Source organism: Panthera pardus, unplaced genomic scaffold (genome assembly GCF_024362965.1).
Source record: "Panthera pardus isolate Hobbes unplaced genomic scaffold, ASM2436296v1 HiC_scaffold_11, whole genome shotgun sequence".
Taxonomy (NCBI): Eukaryota; Metazoa; Chordata; class Mammalia; order Carnivora; family Felidae; genus Panthera; species Panthera pardus.
Window position 1 is genome coordinate 34,072,138 of NW_026526666.1, and position 20,482 is coordinate 34,092,619.

The window sequence follows — 20,482 nt, forward strand, 5'->3', positions numbered from 1 at the left end:
CTATTGATGATTGCTGCGATCTCTAAATCAATATTTTACCACATTTATTATATCTTTCTTGTTGTCTAATGCCTCATTTCCTCATTACTGAACATTTTTGCTTTACCTGCTTTATGAGATCACCCTTTCTACCCTGCTACAATGCATTTCAGCTACTCATGTTAACACCTTTAATCTATTTTGTTTTGCCTCTTTCAATTCACTAATTTTGGGAATAAAGTCCATTTATTGACTCCTGTACACACAAGATGGAAAAATAAACAAATCCGGTTCCTCAAAACCAGACTTGTTCTCTTGTTAACTGCTCTTAAAAGAGTTAAATATTTCTAGGCATAATCCTCACGATCTTCCCACACCTTCTTAAATACAGAGTAAAGGAGTAGTATAAGAATGGGGCTCTACTCCTATATACTTCTGCTGCTAATCTGCACAGTGCTCTCTTAACCCTTTATTTTCCTATCTGTAAAATGAGGAAAACACTTAAAGACTTAAAACCCACCATGCCCTATCTCAGCATTCTATATTTCCAGCTCATGGAAGCTACGGAGAAGAAAATCCCAGACTAGCAAGCATGATGGCAATAGAGGAAGAAGGGACTGACTGCCAAGTGGGGACTTGAAGTCTGCATCTGGAAAACTTTAGGCACTACGAGATTTAGAACATTAACAGGTCACACGTGGGATGTAGTATGAACTGCAAGGAGGCAGCCTGGGTGAGAGATTTTCTGGCCATTTTACCCCTCAGCACTGCTTTGAGTCTCCGACTCAGGCTTTATGTGTTCTTTCTCTTTCTTCTTGTCCCAGTTACCCAGTTTTCTCCCCCCTTCTCCAGAACTTAATCTAATTTTCACTCTTAATTGGACCTGGTTATAAAATAGATCTATTCCACTTTATTGTTTGTATTTATTCAATAAATTTTTAAAGTTCTTTAATATACAAAGCAAATGATTCTACTGCTCAATAATCTTAAAACCATAAGGATATTAAAATTAGATGAAAGAAGATTTTTATTTCCTTGTGACCTGTGTTTCTATTCACCTCTGACCCCCATAGGTAAATAACCTTTGATGGAGAAAGGATTCCTAGAGTCTTCTTTATTTATTTATTTTTAAATGTTTACTTATTTTGAGAGAAAGAGAGAGAGTAAGAGAGGGGCAGAGAGAGAAGGAGAGAGAGAATCTGAAGCAGGCTGTACTCTCAGTGTAGAGCCTGATGTGGGGCTCGAACTCACAAACCGTGAAATTATGGCTTGAGCTGTAGTCAGGTGCTTAAACAAGTGAGCTACCCAGGTGCCCCTGTAGAGTCTTCTTTAAACAAAAGATAGAATCAGTTAATCATTTCTAAAGGTCAGTATGTCCCCCCCCCCCCCCCCCCCCGCCCCATGGCTTCTTCTTTGGTTGAACTCAGATAAAACTGTGTAGACCATGTATGTGTTAAAATAAGCTCAGAACTATGTCTCCTTCTTTACTTAAAGCCTTATGAGAGCTATAACCATTTTTTTTTTATTAAATAACACCCAAGGCAATAACTTGGAAAGCTGCTTTGATGAGAATAGAAACTTATACGCAATAAATTCAATAGACCTCTGTTATCAAATCTCTGTCAGGGGACAAGGATAATATCCACATGTTAATGTTAACTCTTACAGTGAACAAAGATATATCTGAGCATTAGCAGTGGGATTTGATCTTAGTATAGTTAACCAAATGGCAAGAAGTGAAGAACTTTACAACAGGGGCTTCATATATAAAATGCAGCGTGATCTTTAGTCATAAATAAGCAACCTGTTCTGAAAAGATAAGGAATGAAAAATTAATCAAAGTAACTGAACAATTGCTTCATATAGACAGTTATACCAAACTCCTTTTCTCTACTTAGGGCTATTTTTCCTCTACAATAAAACAAGCTTTTCTTGATTCTTTAGTTCAACTTTGCCCTTGCCTTTGCTTTTAAAGACATTACCTTGGTGACTAATTTTTATTATTTTGTCCATCGCCAAAGCTTAAGGGTTTCCTAATTTCCTTCAAAAATGAGTGTTATAAAATATTTTTTGGTGTCTGTTTAGCATATAAAAATCTGACCTGTATTATACAAAAACTCAAAGCATTTTTAATAGTTCTGATGTCAATTTGACTTTATTGGTATGTTTTTATAAAGTGCAAAGGCCATGGATCTTATATCTAAGAAGGAAGGCACTCTATACATTTGTTTATATTAATTTTGTTCCATTCTCTTTCTTGTCTGCTCTCTTTTTCCTGTTTAAAATATAATCTGTTACAGCTATAGTGAGGCAAATGATTCCTATTGAACTCACTGCTGTCAAAACTCCTTTCAATATAAGATGGTCTCTGGCAAGTACAGGAGCAGAATTGGGGGGAATAAACAGAGATACCTGGGCAATGTTAGATACAGCAGACTTTAAGGAGTTCTTATCTATTGCTCGTATTGCCACATAAATTCTGTGGCTTTCTTGTGTCTCTCCATCAGGTTGATGGTCAGGTCCATTTGTGAAAAGCTTTGGTGAGAATGTAAATATCTCCTTGGTGCCAGCTTGCTGAGGACTTAGTAGCTTTGATATATTCACTAGAATGGCATTGTTAAAGTCATCTTGAATTTTCTGTAAGCTTTGACTCATTCTTATTTCATAGCTGTTAGCTGAAATTAAAAAATATAAATAGAAAGGTTAAGTCACTTGGGTAAGTTATCTAGCTTATTATAAATGACTAACGAGAATAGCAACAAAAAGTCAAAATACCTAGAAATAAACGTAACAAAAAATTGCGTATGAACAAAACTTTAAAACACTATATAAGAACTCATATTGAAACCTAAGCAAGAGGAAAAGCTTATTATGTTTTTTGAATAGGAAGATTCAACATAATAAAGATGTTATTTTTCCCTAAGTTATTTTGTAAATTTTACATGATTCTATTGAAATTGCTTCTAGTTTCCATTTTAACAAGCTTATTGTAAAACTTGAACAGAAAATAAATAATCTGGGTTGGCCATATAAAGTCTAAAAAATAGCAGTGTGGAAGGACTAAACCTATATGATATAAAAACACTATAATATTTCTATAACTAAAGCCTACAGTTCTGGTACATGAATAAACTAATATCTAAAAGTAGGCCAAAATACAACCAGGAATTTAGCATATGATAGACACAAAATTCAAATTTATGGGGCGGGGGAATACAAATTTCTTGATAAATGGTGTTGTGACAGTTGGGTACAATTTTGTAAAAAAAATAAAATTGGATCCATATCACAAACCTTTTTTTCAGGATAAACTCCATAATTATCAAAAAGTTTGGAGTAAAAAATAAAAATATTAAGTATTTAGTAGGAAACAATAGGTAAATTCCAGTATGGTCTCGAAGTAGGAAAGGCCTTTATAATTAAAACTCAAAATTCAGTATCCATAAACAAGAAATTGATAAATTTGAATACATAAAATGAAAAACTTCTACATGGGGAATATCCTCTTAAGAAAAATATAAGCATAAATGTTAAGTGACAAAAGTATATGTTACTTAAGTCAACAGTAAAAGTTTAATTCTGAGTTCTGGTAATGGCTAAGTGGCTTCTATTAGACTAACTCTCCAGCAGATAGTGGGTATGAACTCTGAAGAAAGCAAAAAACAGAACAACGACACAAAGCCATTGAAGCACTGGATTCAGATAAAAATAGGCAGAAACAAGAGGAGTTACAATCCGTAAAAAAGAAAAAAAAGGAAACCAGAGTAGGAATGATCCATGTTTATGCAGCTTTTCCTCTGAAGGCACTTCCCTCTCCTGTACAGATAGCTGGATCTGAAAGCTACCTTCTGGATCTGGAAATCAGAGGACAGAGGAAGAGATTACCAGAAGGGCTAAAAATTGAAGGAGCTGGAGAAGGACCAGCCCCAACTCTATATACTTTTTTCAAGTCATCGGGAGACGTCCAATTATTCATGTATGGGTGAAACATTAAGAACTCAAGAGACAAATAATAGCTAGAAGGCTGAAAAACTGAGCAGAGTTTTATATAGATATATAGGTATAGATATAGATTTTGGAGTGTGAGTGTTGCCAAGTTAGAGGAGGTTATTAGCCCTTAAATATCCATACACTGGAAGAGCCATGCTTTAAGAATAGAGACTGTGTGTGTGTGTGTGGGGGGGGTGCCTGTGGCTCAGTTTTAAGCATCCCACTGGCCTATGTCACGATTTCGCCATTCCCAAGTTCAAGCCCCGCATTGGGCTCTGAGCCTGGATCCTGTTTCAGATTCTGTGTCTCCCTCTCTCTGCCTCCTTCTCCACTCACCCTCTGTCTATTTCTCTTAGAAATAAACATTAAAAAAAATAGGAGATTAAGAGTGGATTGGACGCAACAGAAAATAATCAGTAAGCTTGAAGACAAGTGCATAGAAATCAAATTGTAGCACTCAGGAAAAAAAGAGAAAAACCAAACATAATCTCAATGATCTTTGTGACCTACTGTCCTATCCATTTAGTGTCGGTATTGTTTGTTATGTTATGTTATGTTATGTTATGTTATGTTATGTTAATATTATCCAAGAAAGAAAGAAGAAAAAGAATAGAACAAAATTTTTTTGAAGATATAATAGCTGAAAATATTCTAAATCTGGTCAGAAAGAATATTACACAGATCCAGGAAACTCAGCAATCCCCAAAAAGAATATATATGGGAAAAACACACTGAGACACATCATGGTCAGTCTATTGAACACCAAAGATAAAAATAATTTAAAATAGTCAAAGGGAAAAAAGACTTTACACTTAGGAACATAATAGTAAGAATGATAGTTGCCTTCTCATAAGAAAAAAATTGAAAACAAGACAATGAAATGACCTATTTAAGTACTGAAAGAAAAATCTATTGCCCAAGAATCCTATATCTAGTGAAAATGTACTTTAAAAAATTAAGGTGAAATAAACACATTTTCATATAAATGAGTCCTGAGAGAATTTCACTCAAAGACCTGAGCAACAAGGGAAATGATGCTGGATAAAAATTCAGACCTACAGCAAGGAAGACGACTAGAAATGCTGACAGTCTGGGTGACTAAAAAGGGTCAATTTCTCTCTTTAAAATTTCTTAAAAGTACAAGTGATTGTTTATAACAAAAACCATACCAATGCATTGTGGGCTTTATAAAAACGTAGACATACGATAAATGCCAGCGAGACCGCAAAAGATGACAGAAGGGTACACGGAATTATATTTTTGAAAGATTCTCACATTATATGTGAAATGGTAAACATTAATTCAAGGCAAACTGTGCTAAGTTAAGAAAACTGCATGTTATAGAACAGCCAAATTTGGAGTAGCTGAGGGCAGAAATTTAATTGTTTTGATGTTCCTTATATTATTTTGAGTTTTCAAACTGGAGTAAGATACACATAACATAAAATTTATCATCTTAACCATTTTTTTATGTGTACAGGTCAGTACGTTTTTATGTGTTACATTCACATTGCTGTGCTGTTTTGATTTTCAACCCACGTGAATGTATTACCAATTCAAAAATAAAATTAATAACAAAGAATCACTAGATGCAAAAAAGGAAACCACCTATAGTACTAACACTCTAATAAGATCATAATTCTTATCTGAAATGGCTAAAAATACATTTAACAATGGACAAAGCAGCTCCAAACAAAGATTTTGTTCTAAGGAATGAAAACCATAGGACATTCCAAGTTTTAATTAAAAAATGAAAATTTTCTGATGGCTGTGTTTTGAACAGTTTCCAAATCTATACTACTTTTTAATAATGAGACTATTTCTATTTCCTGGATAGTAATTAAAGGAAAGCACCCTTAGAGAAGGTTGTTAAAAGAAAATAGCCTCTATATTCAAATTTATCAATCAGCCAATTCCCTCTGGGAGCTGAGTTGGAGCACTGGAGCTGAGTTGCTCCCTGCTGCAGTTCAAATACAGGGGGACAGACATGGATAAGAAGCGAGGCTGACCATCTACTCCACACTCACAGTGGAACATGTCCATTTTTCCTATGTCTGTGGTTCTCTATGGAGAAAGCTCTCCATGAGGTTCTCCCAGAGTCTTCTCCTGGATAATGAAACAAGTAATATTTCATAAGCCTTAGCATTTACAAAGATTGTCCACATGTACAGCCCCCCTCTGTGAAATTTAAAATAAAAAGATGGGGAGTCGGAGGTTAAATGTGGTGACATGGTCAACAGTTAGAAAGTTGTATCGCTGGAACCAAATTCTTTCTTCTAACTCCAAATCCCATGCACTTTCTACCATGAGCACCTACTAAACTTTATGCAGGACAGCTGTGAAACTGCAAAGACTGAAAACAAACTCAGCCCATACATTCATGGAGAGGCTCCTTCTGTTTACGGTAGTTGTGTTGCCCCTGTCGCTGTGAGAAAGAGAAATCAGGCCTTTTCTGCATCTTTGACCTCTTAGGTATGTATCTCTCTGGGTTTCATCTCTAACTCTGCTTTAACAGTATATTTTAGCCAATGAAAGTAGTTCTATGGCCTTGGGCAAGACACTTAAACTCTCACGTTCATTCCCTTACGTTTGAAACAAGAAGGTCAGATTAGCTTGTCTTTAAGGTCCCTTCTGTCTCCAAAATGTTACAAAAGCTGGTATTTCCTAAGCAATTAATATGGACAAGGCACTATTTTAATCCCTCTTTGTGTTTTACCTCATTCAATTCTCAGCAATGCTCTGAGGTAGCTATTCTTACTATCTACTTTTGCAGATTAAAAATCAGAAAGTGAGAGAAATTAAGTAACTTGTCTCAGGTTACACAGGTAAAACATGCTGTGTCTGATTCTAGAACCCAGTACCTTAACACTATGCTACGCAGCCTCCCACTAGACTACACTCCTTCCTATTTCTTATTTCCCAGTAATTGTTCTTTTCCAGTTACTGAGGCTTACATCTTCATTAGCACCTTTACCAATAAATTCTTAGTATGGAAAGCTCTGGGCTTAGACTGAGGACAGAGGAAGTTGAAGACTTGGTCCCATCTTTAGGGAGCTCTCTCTTCACTAGTGAGAACAATTCCTACTACCTCTCTTCATTTGACATCCAAGCTATCCCCTAAGGATTGTTTTAGGTTTCTTCTACTAAGTGTTCTTCCAGCTCGGAAGCATAACTGAGGGTTAGGGGAGGGTATAATGGGAAGAACAGTTGCTGTCACTGCAGCTTCCTCAGAAACAGCACATTTTTAACAATTTTTAAAGACAATGTGTTCAACAATGGTTATATAAGAACATGATGAAAAGATGTCTGAGGAAGAGTGTGCAGGTCAGGCTGTTAGGCATGTAGGGAATATAGTGCAGGGAAGTAGGCACAAGATTGGTGCTTTTTTTGTTGTCCAAAGGCTCTGCCCAGGCTCCTGGGATAAGAACCTGGCCTCTCCAAACCGTACAGATGGCATGGTGTTAAACTGTGTTTTTGACTATTTTTTCCCCTTAATATAGGATTATAAATTCTTGGGAGTGCAATGACCATCTTAAATTATGTTTATATAATGTTTAGCACTGTGCTGAGTATTAATAGTTACTTAGTAAATATATTTTCACTTCAATTTCTGGAAAGATATACAAAAGAAATTAACTTTATAGCAGAGATATGTCACATGCTTGGTGCTGAATTTTAACAAGTATTTTACCCCAGACTTATAATGAAAACCCAAGGAAGTAACCCGTTTCCATAATGCTTAGCCTGTATACATTCCCAGACATAATGGTGATCTGCTAATGTTTTATTTATAACATGTAATTGGTCATCGTTTTTAGGACATTGTGTATGGTGAAGAATGGGCACCTGGATATACACTGATATGCTTGTGCATATATTAGATATTCCTTTACTGCTAACAACGTTTTTAAGAATATTCACATTTTTTATCATTGCTAACCAGAGACATACCCCCATTATTTCTAACTCTGGTCATAGACGTGAAGACAACACCTTTCCAGACAATAATTTGGGGGGGGGGAGTCAATAAAAGCACATGTTTATGAATTAAATAGGAATCTACTTGCTAGTTGGTCTATTCAGTACTAATTGGTCAATTTTGCCATTGCTGAGCCACCGAATCCGTTATGACTGAGTGATTTCAGCAACTTAATACACATCCAGCCATCTCCCAACATATCTTTTGTGGTTTATGGTTTTGACATCATAATAGCCAGATCTGCTTCAGTCATCCCTCTCATCAGTGAGGTTATGTGGAGATCTCTCTATTCCCTTGATTAATGCCCTTTGTGATACCAATTCTAACACCCCATATGGTTGTATTTCTTCTTTCCAAGCCATTAATAACCACCAATACCACACACTTTCTTTCCATTCTTTTAAAAAAAACGTTTAAATGTTTTTTAAAATTTATTTTTGAGAGAGAGACAGAGCACAAGAAGGGGACAGGCAGAGAGAGATACACACAGAATCTGAAGCAGGCTTCAGGCTCTGAGATATCACAGAGCTCAATGCAAGGCTTGAACTCGTGAACTGCAAGACCATGACCTGAGCCAAAGTGGGATGCTCAACCGACTGAGCCACCCAGGCACCCCTCTCTCTACTCTTTTAATTTAGTGGTGTAGTTGAAACTCCTGGGGCACCGAAAGAACAGTTCCCAGTAGGGATGGGAATTTGAGCTTTTGCCTCATGTAGCACACTGCATGTCTGAGGCAGTGAGGAAAGAGTGAGAACACTAGGTGGCAGGCACCACTCTTACCTTTAAATACAGATGGGAGTGTTTATGGCTACAGAAGACAACAGCAATGCAAACGAGGAGCCCAGGAAACTTGGCATACTTTCTCTTCCCTTTCTGATTTTTATATGTCACTTCATTTATTCTTTATGATAACTTATGAAATAAATATTTGTAGTCCTATTTTCCATATAAGGAAACTGAGGCCAATAGAGGTTAAGCAACTTGCCAAAGATCAAACAGCTAGACTTAAAGCCACAGAAGGAAGAATTTTTTTCCTGAGATGTGAGTTACAGCTTTTTCCTTTATACAAGGGGCATATCCATCCCAGAGTTTCAATCATTTCATATCTCCAATCTTTAAATTAAGTGAATTCTTAATTCAGAATATATTTTACTTCCTTCTCCTCTGGCAAGAAGAGACAGAGTTTGATAAAAGAATTAGAAGACAAAGCTACAATATTGATGTTCCTCAGTAGCACAGAATTATTTGTAATTGAGATGCTTTCTGGTGAATGTAGTAAATGGACAGAAAATTTTAAGCCAAAAAACAATGGCCCAAGTTGGAAGCAAGACTGGCAAAGGCCCAAGGTGTTTACTGTTATTGACTGATAATGACAAAAACCTTTCAATAGAGAATGTTGGTTCCTATAGGAATCTCAATCAGAGGCAACAGGAAATAAACCATTTAATGTGTAATCAATGATAACCATGTTTTGGTGATGGCAAAGATGTTTAGAAAGGCAATTCTTGCAGAAAAGTTATTATGTTGAGTTGCTATGAGGGTCAAGGAATGATGATGGAAGCCTGAAGGCTGGCTTAGGCCTTAGAAAAAGGAAAGTTAAGAAAGAAGTTCATCAATGTCCATCCAAACAAGGCTAGGAAAGGCCAAATAAGGGACCTGGTTCTAGTTTCCCTGATGAAAGTGAGGTTCAGAAATGGGGGCAGAAAATGCACCAAGTTTTGCATAACTTATGGGAATTATTCCCCTAACCTTGACTTGTAAATCTTTGAATTCATTATTCACTATCTAATCTTCAGAAAACTAAATAACTCCAGTATTTGGAAGTCCATGCTCTGTAATGCAGGACCCATTTCTGTTGACTAGACTACTCTTGCATATGGTATTTATGTTTCCAATCAAGAGTTCTAGATGATGAGTGTCAGTTAGTTTACCAGAGCCTTCTCAATTCTGGGGAGCTGACAAGCTCTTGTCCCTAGACTCTCGTTCCATGTAATGCCTTATGAACAACTCAGAGCTTTTCATAACAACTCTCTGCAGTTCTGTCAGCTCTAAGCCCCCAAAGCATTTTTACCCAACTAACCCCTGGCATAGTTATTAGAAATTCTACCTCGTAGAGAAACAGATAGTGAAACCAAGAAGCCTACCCTGGCCCTGATCATAGTCTTCTCCAGGTGCTGTCCATGATAAAGTCACCTCCTCTTCCACTTTTACAGCTTCCAGGTCAATAATTTTGCATGGTGGAAACACGTCAGGAGGGGGGTCAGCCGGAACTCCTAGCACGGAAAAGGAGCCCCCTGAACTTACTCGGCTAAAGCCCCACTTTTGCTCCTCCTCATGCCTGCCCACTGATTTTCTTGGGGCATTCATCTGAATGTTACCTGTGACCATGAAAAGAATGGCCAAAACAACAAATTAGAATCTCCTGAATAGCTTGGTTTTGAGAGATTATTGAGAGACATTTTAAAACCTTTTTTTCTTTAATACATCTTTAGAATAACTGAGTTTATTTATTCTATAATTCATTCATCCATCCATCCATCCATCCATCCATCCATCCTTCCATTCACTAAATAAGTATATTGAGGGTATATGCTCTGCCAGTAATCACAGACAAAACAGTATCTCAAAACTATAAAACAGAATTTATAGTCATACTAATACAACCATGTTTATGACTTGTGATAAATGTAGGAAGGAAAAAAGGCAGGGTGCTGTGAAGAAAAATAACACAGGTACGTAATTTATAGTGTTATCAAGGAAGTAACATTTAAAAGTATCATAAAGGGTGAGTAGGAGTCAGTCAGGCAAAGAGCGGAGGTAATAATATCTTAGGCAAAGGGAACAGGTTGTGTAAAACTCTGAGGTACTAAAGAGCTTTGCAAATAAGAAAAAATTAAAGCAAGGAGGAGAATAGTTTGAGATAAGACAGGAGAGAGAAGCTCATGTAGGCAGGCCACTGTAATGATTTTAGAGTTTAACTATGGGGAAGCAAGGCAGTGACATGGTCACATTTACTCTCTAACAGGTTACTCTAGCTGCCTTCATTGGAGAATGGGTTCTAATGCAACAATCAGCGGGCCCTTTAGATAGCCACTACAATAGTCCAGATGGGGAGGATGGCAGGTTGGGCTGGGTGACAGCAGTGGGGAGGAGGGCAGAAGTAGGCAGTTTGAGATGTAATTTGGAGATAAATCAATAAAAGCTGGTGCTGGATTTGAATATGGAGTACAGGAAAGAAAGTTGGTGAAAAAAAGAAAAAGAAAAAGAAACAGCTCCCAGGTTTCTAAAATATGCAACTTCAGAGGAAAAGCAGGCTAAAGAGAAGGAGATTAAACATGTAAGTTACAAGGTTTGTGATTCCTCTAAAACATCTAATTAAAGATGACAAGGAGCCAGTTAGATATGTATTTTAAGCTCAAAAAAGAGGTTTTATCTAGATTTAATAATTTTAAACTTGTGAATTTGGAAGATATAGGCATATAGGTATTATTAAAGCCATATGGATTAATGAAGTTACCTAATAAAAATGTCAACTATAGTGTTAATTAGCATTTATTGACTGCCTGGCTCACTACGTGCCAAGTACTTATTTAAGTACCTTGTGTGGATCGACTATTAAATTTTCCTATCACCATTACAAGGAGGGTACAATTATTACCCCTCTTTTTCAAGATGATGAAACAGAAGTACACAGAAACTAAGTAACTTGCCCCAAATCACAAAGCTAGTAAATGGAGGAGCGAGGTTCCAAACCCAGGCAGTGTGGCTACAGGTGATAGGGTAAGAAGGTTAGGCCTGAGCTCTGAAAATTGCCAACAGTTAGAGGCTTGGTAGAAAAGGAGGAACTGGGAAAGGAGCCCAACAAAAAAATTCCAGAGAATAAGAGGTGATCATAGAAACCAGTATATGATGAAGGAGAAATCAGTCAGCTGTGGCAGACACTGCTAAGGTCAGATAAAATGAGGACTGAAATGCGTTCGTTGGCTTTAACAGCAGTGCGGCCGTTGGTGGCTGGGGCCAGAGCACTTCCAGTGGAGTGATTTGGGTGGAAGTCAGACTGCGATGAATAGAAAGTGGTAAATTAAAGGTGAGAAAGTGCAGATGGCAGGATTAGACTAATGTCAAGGATGTAGATGACAGGGAGGTAGACAGAATCTGAAGGGAGACCAGTTAAAATAGATGTAATAAATCATGCTTGAATGTGGTTCAGAGGGGCCAGAAGAGTGGGACCGTGCAAAAGTGAGCTCACAAGGCCTCTGGATGGGCAGGCTAGATGGGATCCAGAGCAGAAGCCAGCAGAGACACTGGTCTTTGGAGAGGAGAAGAAGGATGCAGACATTACTGTGTCTGGAGATTTAGTGGTGTGAAAATAGAGCAGCTCCCTTTTTTTAAGTTTATTTATTTACTTTGAGGGACAGAGGGGGCTGAAGGGGCAGAGAGAGAGAGAGGGAGAGAGAGGGAATTAGAAGCAGGCTCCACACGGCATCAACACGGAGCCCAATGCAGGGCTCGAACTCACGAACCGTGAGATCATGACCTGAGCAGAAATTAAGAGTCAGATGTTTAACCAACTGAGCCACCCAGGCGGCGTGAGCAGCTCCCATTTTTTAACGAGGTGTGTGCTCCAGGTGATCATCTAAAAGTGATGTGATAAATGTTATGTTTGGTAGGAATGCTTAGGGAAACCTACCTTTTTCTTTCTATGCTGCTAAGGGCATCTCCAAGATACACAGATAGAAGCACAGTTGTATATTACTTTTCTAATCTCTATACACTAGATGCTAATATGTGTGTATATCCTTTAAACTCACAGGTTTCAGAAAGATAGCAGACCAGACAGTAGCCTTCAAGCTCCTCAGTAGGAATGCGGCCTTATTCTACCTGTTCTCCCAAGTTCCTAGTTCCTGTCACCTAGTAAGCCTTCAAAAATCTTTAATGTATAAATGAAAGAGGGAATATTTATTTACAAGTAAGGTATTATAGCTACATATGAAATCATATCTATGAAGTAAAACCACATTACCTTGCAATTTGATTTACATTGGTTTCAAAGTAACCCAAAATAAATATATGAGAGAGTAAATTATATTTTAGACATCACTAAAATTATCAGGAGATGCAAATTCACTGGAGCACCTTGATTATTTTCTACTTAAAGAACAAAAATATAGAATCATGTGTCCAAATGATTAATTATTGCTGATAAAATACATTAAAATTAAGCAAAAAGATTCTGCAGTTTTGGAAATAAGAATGTTTAAAAATGTTTTCTGAGATTGTTTAAGATGATTATAGCATATTTTTGTTTGTCTGTTATACTTTAACGTTTATTTATTTTTGAGACAGAGAGAGACACAGCATGAACGGGGGAGGGGCAGAGAGAGAGGGAGACACAGAATTGGAAGCAAGCTCCAGGCTCCGAGCCATCAGCCCAGAGCCCCACGCGGGGCTCGAGCTCGCGGAACGCGAGATCGTGACCTGAGCCGAAGTCGGACGCTCAACCGACTGAGACACCCAGGCGCCCCTGTCTGTTGTACTTTAACCACTGCTTCCCTTCAGGAACTATAATAATGGTGTTAAGAAAGGATGTGTATCTTTTACTTATTTGGTGCTTTTATCTTGAAGGAAGACAGGACATTTTCAGGAATAACTCAGTTGTCTGTAACATCCAAATCCATATTTATTCAGGAATTCATTTTTGGTGTGGATCGTCTGGGCCATTTTTTTTTTTCTTTCAACTGCTAATAACTTTTGCCTTTTTTTTTTTCCTGAAACCTCTATAAAGGAGATACAGGAGCTGTAACTGAGATAAAACACAATAAATCTCTATCTGTTAGTAATTCTGGTGAAACAGCCACAAGAAAGAGGCCAAACTAATGGCTGCAATGAAGACATAAAAATATCTGTAGGAATTATCTATTGCCTTCCTGTTATCCACTATCAAGAATCACTGAGAAGTGAAGAGATGGCCAACAAATTATGCATTGACGTACGCATAAAGAGTTTTGAAATTCCAACTCTCTCTTTCCGTCACTCCCCTCTCTCTCTCTCTAATACACACACACACACACACACACACACACACACACACACACACACACCAGAGATGTATACATTAAACGAGGTTTATTCAAACACCAGTGCTGATGATTCTTACCATTTGCTATGTAACCTGGTACGTATATAGCACGATTCCCGGGAACAGAGTGGGCTAGGCCACTTTTGCTGGAGGAGTAACTGACATGCACTTTCAAGCTGTAGCTACCATTTACAGCAAAGGAGAAAAAGTACCTCGAGTAAATTCCATCATTTTTTATAATATCAGCACCTGCATATATATATAAAAAAAAAGCTCAATGTCAACACTGTCATCATAGTTGATTACTAATATTTAATTAAAATAAATATGCTTTAAAATAAAAAATAGGCTTTACTCCCCTGGTTCTTCCCATTTTAGCTTATACTGTCGTGGTTCTAGTTACTTTTAATATTAAAATCCAGTGGCTCCTTAATTTCTCCCTGTGATTCCTAAACCTCTGAAAAATTATTCTCTAAAGGTGAATGGACCCTATTTCAGTGCTAATAAAACATTTAATTATCAACTTTAGAGCTCTCCTTATCATTATAAATAATACTAGTTTTTCATGGAAACCAAGCATATTCTTTTTGTTTATGAGAGAGACCCTTTTGAGATAAAAGCTATTCTGTTCCTAGGAAATAAATAGAGATGCTCATATACACATTTCATAAAATTGCAAGGGGTTTATGAACATCCTGCAGCCCTCATTGGGGAAAAAAATTCTGGTAGTTGATTAAGTTGTGTGAAATTATTTAATTTTCTCATTACAGGGTACATGGAACTGTTCTAGATTCTAAGGGGCTTGCTGACTTGGAGGTTGACAGGCTTTGTTTCTGTCCACTGTGCTTTGCTTTAGGAGGCATTCTGAAAGCTTGGCCAGTGCTAGGTTTCTTTCCTTTTACGCTGATCCTTAGAGAGCAGTTCATGTCCAAACCAAGTCCGTGACTGAATGGGGGAGGCAGGAAGCCTGGGAGAGTTAGACTACAGGGTAGCAGTGGACGGCAGAGCTCAGCCCAAGTGCAAAACACATTCACTCTTCACGTGCAGATGACCACCCTGGGCAAATGGCTTGTCCTATCCTAGAGTCAGTTCATACCACATACTCCACTTTGGACCCTAGCCCTGTATCACCCCTGCAGTGTTCCTGAATCCCCACTGTGGAGGCAGGGCTGCTCCTTAGCATGAGAAAAGTAGGAGTATATTTAATTAAAATACAAAGTGCTAAGCAACTTATTATCATAGTAGGTTTAGAAAATTTTCTTTTTATTTTAGAGAGAGAGGGAGAGGGAGCACAAGTGGAGCAGAGGGGCAGATGGAGAGAGAGAGAGAGAGAGAGAGAGAGAGAGAGAGAGAGAGAGAGAATCTTAAAGCAGTCTCCATGTGTAGTGTGGAGCCCTATGCGGGGCTTGATCCAATGACCATGGTATCATGACCTGAGCCAAAATCAGGAGTTGGACATTCAACTGACCGAGCCACTCAGGCATCCTGGAAATTTTTTTTGTCTATTGGGAAGAAATGAAATCTTGGTATTTAGTGGTTTACTGAGGAATCAGGTCTACCTTTGTTAAGAAATGATAAAGGAAAATCTTTCTGCCACAGTTACCACCCCCACCTCCCTTAATCCCTGAGTCAGAAAGAAATGGGAAAGAACACTAGCTCAGGTGTCATGGGACTTGATTTTGAGGTCTGGATCTGCCACTCAGTAGCTATAAAACAACCTCTCTGAGCCTCAATTTTCTCATCTGTAAAACAGGGACAACTCATCTCACAGGGCTGTTGTGTTGAGTATTTCAGAGTATTCATGAGAAAGTACATTTTAAATTGTAAAGCATTTCATCAGTATACATTTTTATTATTGTTCATTAATTTGGAAGCAGGTAAATACTGCTTCCATTATAAAAAGAAGTGTTAGCTATGTACGTGTGTTTTAAGTATTGGGTTTAAAAAAAAAAAACCTAAATTTACCTAAAATGCCTAAGAAATACTCTCCATTGTTTCTTTCATTAGAGCATAAATGTAGACAACAAATAAATGAAATGGTTCCAGGGAATAAATACAAAAGTTGTTGAGCTGACGTAGGTGATCTTTCCAAAGAGTACAGGAACTATTCTCCAGGCCAGCCCACAGACTGAAGCAAAGGAGAAGTGTTCTGCAAAGTGCATTTTTGGACTATATACAAAAGCTAAAAGGTGTGGCCATGGATAAGCAATCAGAGCATGAGAAGCTCATTTGGATCCATTCCAACAGGCAAAATGAGAGGACTTCTCTGGTGTCCCTCTGAGATAGGCTTGAATTGAAATCTTTCAAAGGAACTTTTGTTTCAAATGTCATACAAGTTTGCCATGGCAGGATGCTAATGTGTTGCCAAACCTAAGATTCTTGAAAAAGAATGTATCTTTGAAACACCGGAGAGCAGGAGTATGGTTTTATTAGTAGATCAAACACTTGGAGCTGTCAACATAGACTTCGAGGTAAATTCTCATTCTGAGGAAAATTCTTATTCTTTAGGGAAAGAACAGAACAGGAAAGATAAAACAACAAAGGAGTTTGTTTTTAAAAGTCAAAAAGAGTCCAGGTGCTGCTCTTTCCTGGCCTGATGCTGTGCTGTCTGTGATGTATGATGATGAGGCTCTGAACGCCATGTGCAGAATGAGTGCTTGAAGTCGGGTTTTGTTTTCTTTTACTTTGTTTTCCCAGTGGTTGGTAGGAGAATCTGTGGTGTGATTCCACTACGCTTGCTGGCCTGGTGGTCTCATGAGCAAATCGCACATGCAAACACACTGGCTCTGCCCTCCTATCAACCCTGCTATTTGGCTAAAGAATAGTCTAGGGTTATCTCCTGGGTCACAAGTTCCAACTTCCAATTTTCTCTTTATAGCTGGGTCTGAGGAGACTACTACTGCATCTCACTTCGTGGGTTTTCATTTGTTATTTTAATTTTCTGATCCTATTATTTCAGTGACTAATACAGCTGGTGAATCTTAGAGGAATACGGGAATTGCCACAAGGACGTATAAGCCTGTTCTGTGTGACCTCATTGTGTTACCAGTGTCACTGGCCAACCAAAAGCCAAGACCTAGGTGTCAAGCTACTTCCTCCCACCCTTTTGCTCACCCCACAGCCACACCAAGGACCCTCAAGGGGACTCTTCCCAAGTTCACATTCTCTTTCCTTGTGCAGATGTGACCTGCAGCTACTCAGTATGTCAGTGATTCTCTGAGGACTTGAGACCCTCAAAAGATTGGATGAGGGGCGCCTGGCTGGCTCAGTCGGTTAAGCATCCAACTTTAGCTCAGGTCATGATCTCGTCGTTTGTGGGCTCGAGCCCCATGTCGTGCTCTGTGCTGTCAGCCTGCTTCAGATCCTGTGTCTCTTTCTCTCTGCCCCTCACCCTCTCTCACACTTTGTCTCTCTCCCTCTCTCTCTCTCAAAAGTAAATAAACATTAAAAAAATTTAAAAGATTGGATGGGAAAAATAATTGAAGGAATTTTACAGATAAGCTTAAGATCGATACTGCAGCACCCTGGCACAACACCTCTTGAGAACATGAAAAATGACAAGACATTGCCTGTTACCTGCTCCATCGTCAAAAAGTTTCAGCACAACAGGATCTGCAGTCTCTGGCTCAATTGTAGCCGTTACAGTGGCATTAAGAATGGGATAAATCCCCTTTCTTACATTTGCGTAAATCATCACAGGGTGGGGAAACTGGGGGCTGTCTCTTTCCACAAAGACTTCCACAGTGGCAGGGGGCATGGCTGAGCTGGAGGCGCGAGAGGTCACCGTCACCTTCAAGGCTTGAAGAGAATGGTGGGTATTGTTCAGTGTGTAGGTCCAGAGCCCAGGCTGCAAAACAAAGCTTTTTTGTTTTGTCAAGTGTGAAGAAAAAAAAAAAAAAAAAGCATCCCTCAGTTTTAAAGCATGAGCCTAAGCTTCTAGGGTTTTACTCCTTGTTTTGTTGATGTTGCATTTTTTAAAGGAATTACAAACAAATGTAGGAAAAATGATATCGGTGAGGGTATTACAATTCACCATTTACATGGCTTTCACAGCACAACCCACTTTTATCGTTAGGTAACTCTTCAGGGAATTTTACCATGAACTTATTTGTTGGGAGGACACATTTTGATTCATACTTTTAGAAGATAATGATGAGTGTCCAGCCTGAAGTATTTTGCAAATATTAATTTGAGCCCCTTTACCCAAAAGAAATTTCAATGTTTTTATTCCTTTTCTACAATTGAGAAAATTACAGCAAATTAAGTAAACAATTATGATTTATGTGAATACCTGGGTTTAAAAAGCGATAGCATCCTTCCTTCCCTCCATGTCCCTCAACGCCCACCCCCAATATACAGAAATCTTAAGCAACAAAACCCACATACCCTATTAGAGACCAAGAAAAAGAGCAATATTTTTAATAAGTCAGGATCCTACAATGTCTGTGTTAATTTATAGAAATATTGCTAAATACCATTCTAAGAAATTCTAAATACCATTCTAAATACCATTGCTAAGAAATTTATTCTTTGGATGAGATTATACATGAATGTTTTCTTTTTCCTCATTCTTGCTGTTACATCTTATTAAACCCTGGACATAACAGGAGTAATGAAGTAGAGCTTGAGGGAAAAGAGAGAAAGCAAGGGGTTAACTTGTGACTCAGTGTGGAAAGTTAAGGTATCACCACACCCTACCCAGCCTTCTTCACTGGAATTCATGTGCGTGGCCATTTTCTTGTGAAGTCATGATTCGCAATAATTTTTTTTTTTGTAATCATAACATTAGTAATAGACATCTAGCACAGATCTCTGTATCAAAAACTTCTCTTTGGGTGTAATATGTGTTTTGCTACAGGGCCCCTAAGAGGTCAGGCAAAGGGAGCAAAAAGTAGGTAAAGTGTTCTTGGCCCTTGTACAAAGAATATGATGTAAAAAGAATGCGATGAGTCGGGAGAAAAGTAAGGAGGAGCAGAGCAGAGGATGTTTGGCAAGAGGGTTAAGAAATAAGCTTGGGCAACAATCAGAATGTCAATGGCCTGATATGTAATAGTAACCACATGGATTTTATCCTGAGACCACCAATGAGTTTTGAACAGGAGACAAGGTTTGGTCAGATGTATGCTTCAGAACAATCACCGGGGTAGAGGTGAAACCCAGAGGCAGGGAAGCCACAGCACAGGTTTCCACGGTGACCTGGGAGCAGGAAGGGCCAAGGATGCTAAGGACTGCACTCAGGCAGCGCAAGAGTGGGCCTGAGCAATCCCCCAGCCTACTTGGACCCTTTAGTGGTTCCCTTTACCTTTAGGGTTCAGGCTCTTCTTACCTTTCCTGGCATACAGAGCCCTTGCTGACATAGCTTCTGTTTATGTGTTTAGCCTCATCACTGCCTCTCTTTCCTGCCCCTAAATCTCCACCCTACATGCTGCTGTGTAGTTCATCCATGTTGACCTACTCTTCTATGAAGAGTTATAGAATTATAACTCTTTAATTATAATTTAATTATAATAAAATAGAATTATTTTTTCTGAGCCTTTCTATGTGCTCTTTCCTCTGCCCAGAATGTCGTTGACACCTCTGGCCCCTTTATTCTCCATATTTCCGTTTTGATGTTTTTACTTCCAGGAGGCTGTTACCTTCCCCAGAAGTCTGTGCATCCCTCCTGGATGCTCTGAGTACCCTGTTCTTATTCCTATCATGGTGTTTTATTGTAAAGCACCTAGAACAAGATCCATCACACAGCAGATATTCAAAAATGTATGTATTGCATATATTCATATTATAAATTCTAGCTAGATTTTTCCCCAAGCCTATAGATAACTATGTCTATGTGAACTTTATAAAGAAGAAAGTAAGCAAAAAGAAATTATTTATACTGCATACATATTAATATCTACTGTTGAAGAGAGAAGACTTTGGTATCCATTATTTAAATTTTTAAAAAATTTTAATGTTTATTCATCTTTGAGAGAGAGAAAAAGGGAGAGAGAGAGAGAGACAGAGAGGGTGAGCACGAGTGGGGGAGGGGCAGAGAAAGAGGGAGACACAGAATCTGAAGCAGGCTCCAGGCTCTGAGCTGTCAGCACTGAGCCCGATGCAGGGCTTAAACTCACAGACAGTGAGATCAAACCTGAGCCAAACCCGAGTCTGTGAACTCAGGGACCTCAGCCAAAGTCAGACACTTAATTGACTGAGCCACCCAGGCACCCCTCCATTATTTAAAGTTTTGAACAAACCTTGTTTTTTTCTCTTAAATTAAAAAAAATTTTTTTTGATATTTTTATTTTTGAGAGAGAGAGAGAGAGACAGAGTGCAAGAAGGGGAGGGGCAGAGAGGGGGAGACACAGAATAGGCTCCAGGCTCTGAGCTGTCAGCACAGAGCCCGATGCGGGGCTCAAATTCACAAACCATAAGATCATGACCTGAACTGAAGTTGGACGCTTAACCGACTGAGC

General features: G+C 38.5%; 1 protein-coding gene across 4 annotated transcripts in view; it reads right to left on the reverse strand.

Annotated features, from left to right (window-relative positions):
* Positions 1-2,115: 2,115 nt before the first annotated feature.
* CLCA2 (chloride channel accessory 2) overlaps positions 2,116-20,482 on the reverse strand; it is a 36,888-nt gene continuing 18,521 nt past the window's right edge. For 2 of the 4 annotated variants that reach the window (XM_019414037.2, XM_019414039.2), the window contains exons 11-14: positions 17,604-17,874; positions 14,106-14,276; positions 10,093-10,326; positions 2,116-2,654 (exon numbers count right to left, since the gene is read on the reverse strand). In XM_019414037.2, coding sequence (XP_019269582.2) covers positions 2,209-2,654; positions 10,093-10,326; positions 14,106-14,276; positions 17,604-17,874 — 1,122 coding nt within the window. In that variant the 3' untranslated portion in view covers positions 2,116-2,208. Of the gene's footprint in view, positions 2,655-5,996; positions 6,076-10,092; positions 10,327-14,105; positions 14,277-17,603; positions 17,875-20,482 lie in introns of all 4 variants that reach the window. The other 2 variants (XM_019414040.2, XM_019414038.2) reach the window with 2 other exon arrangements.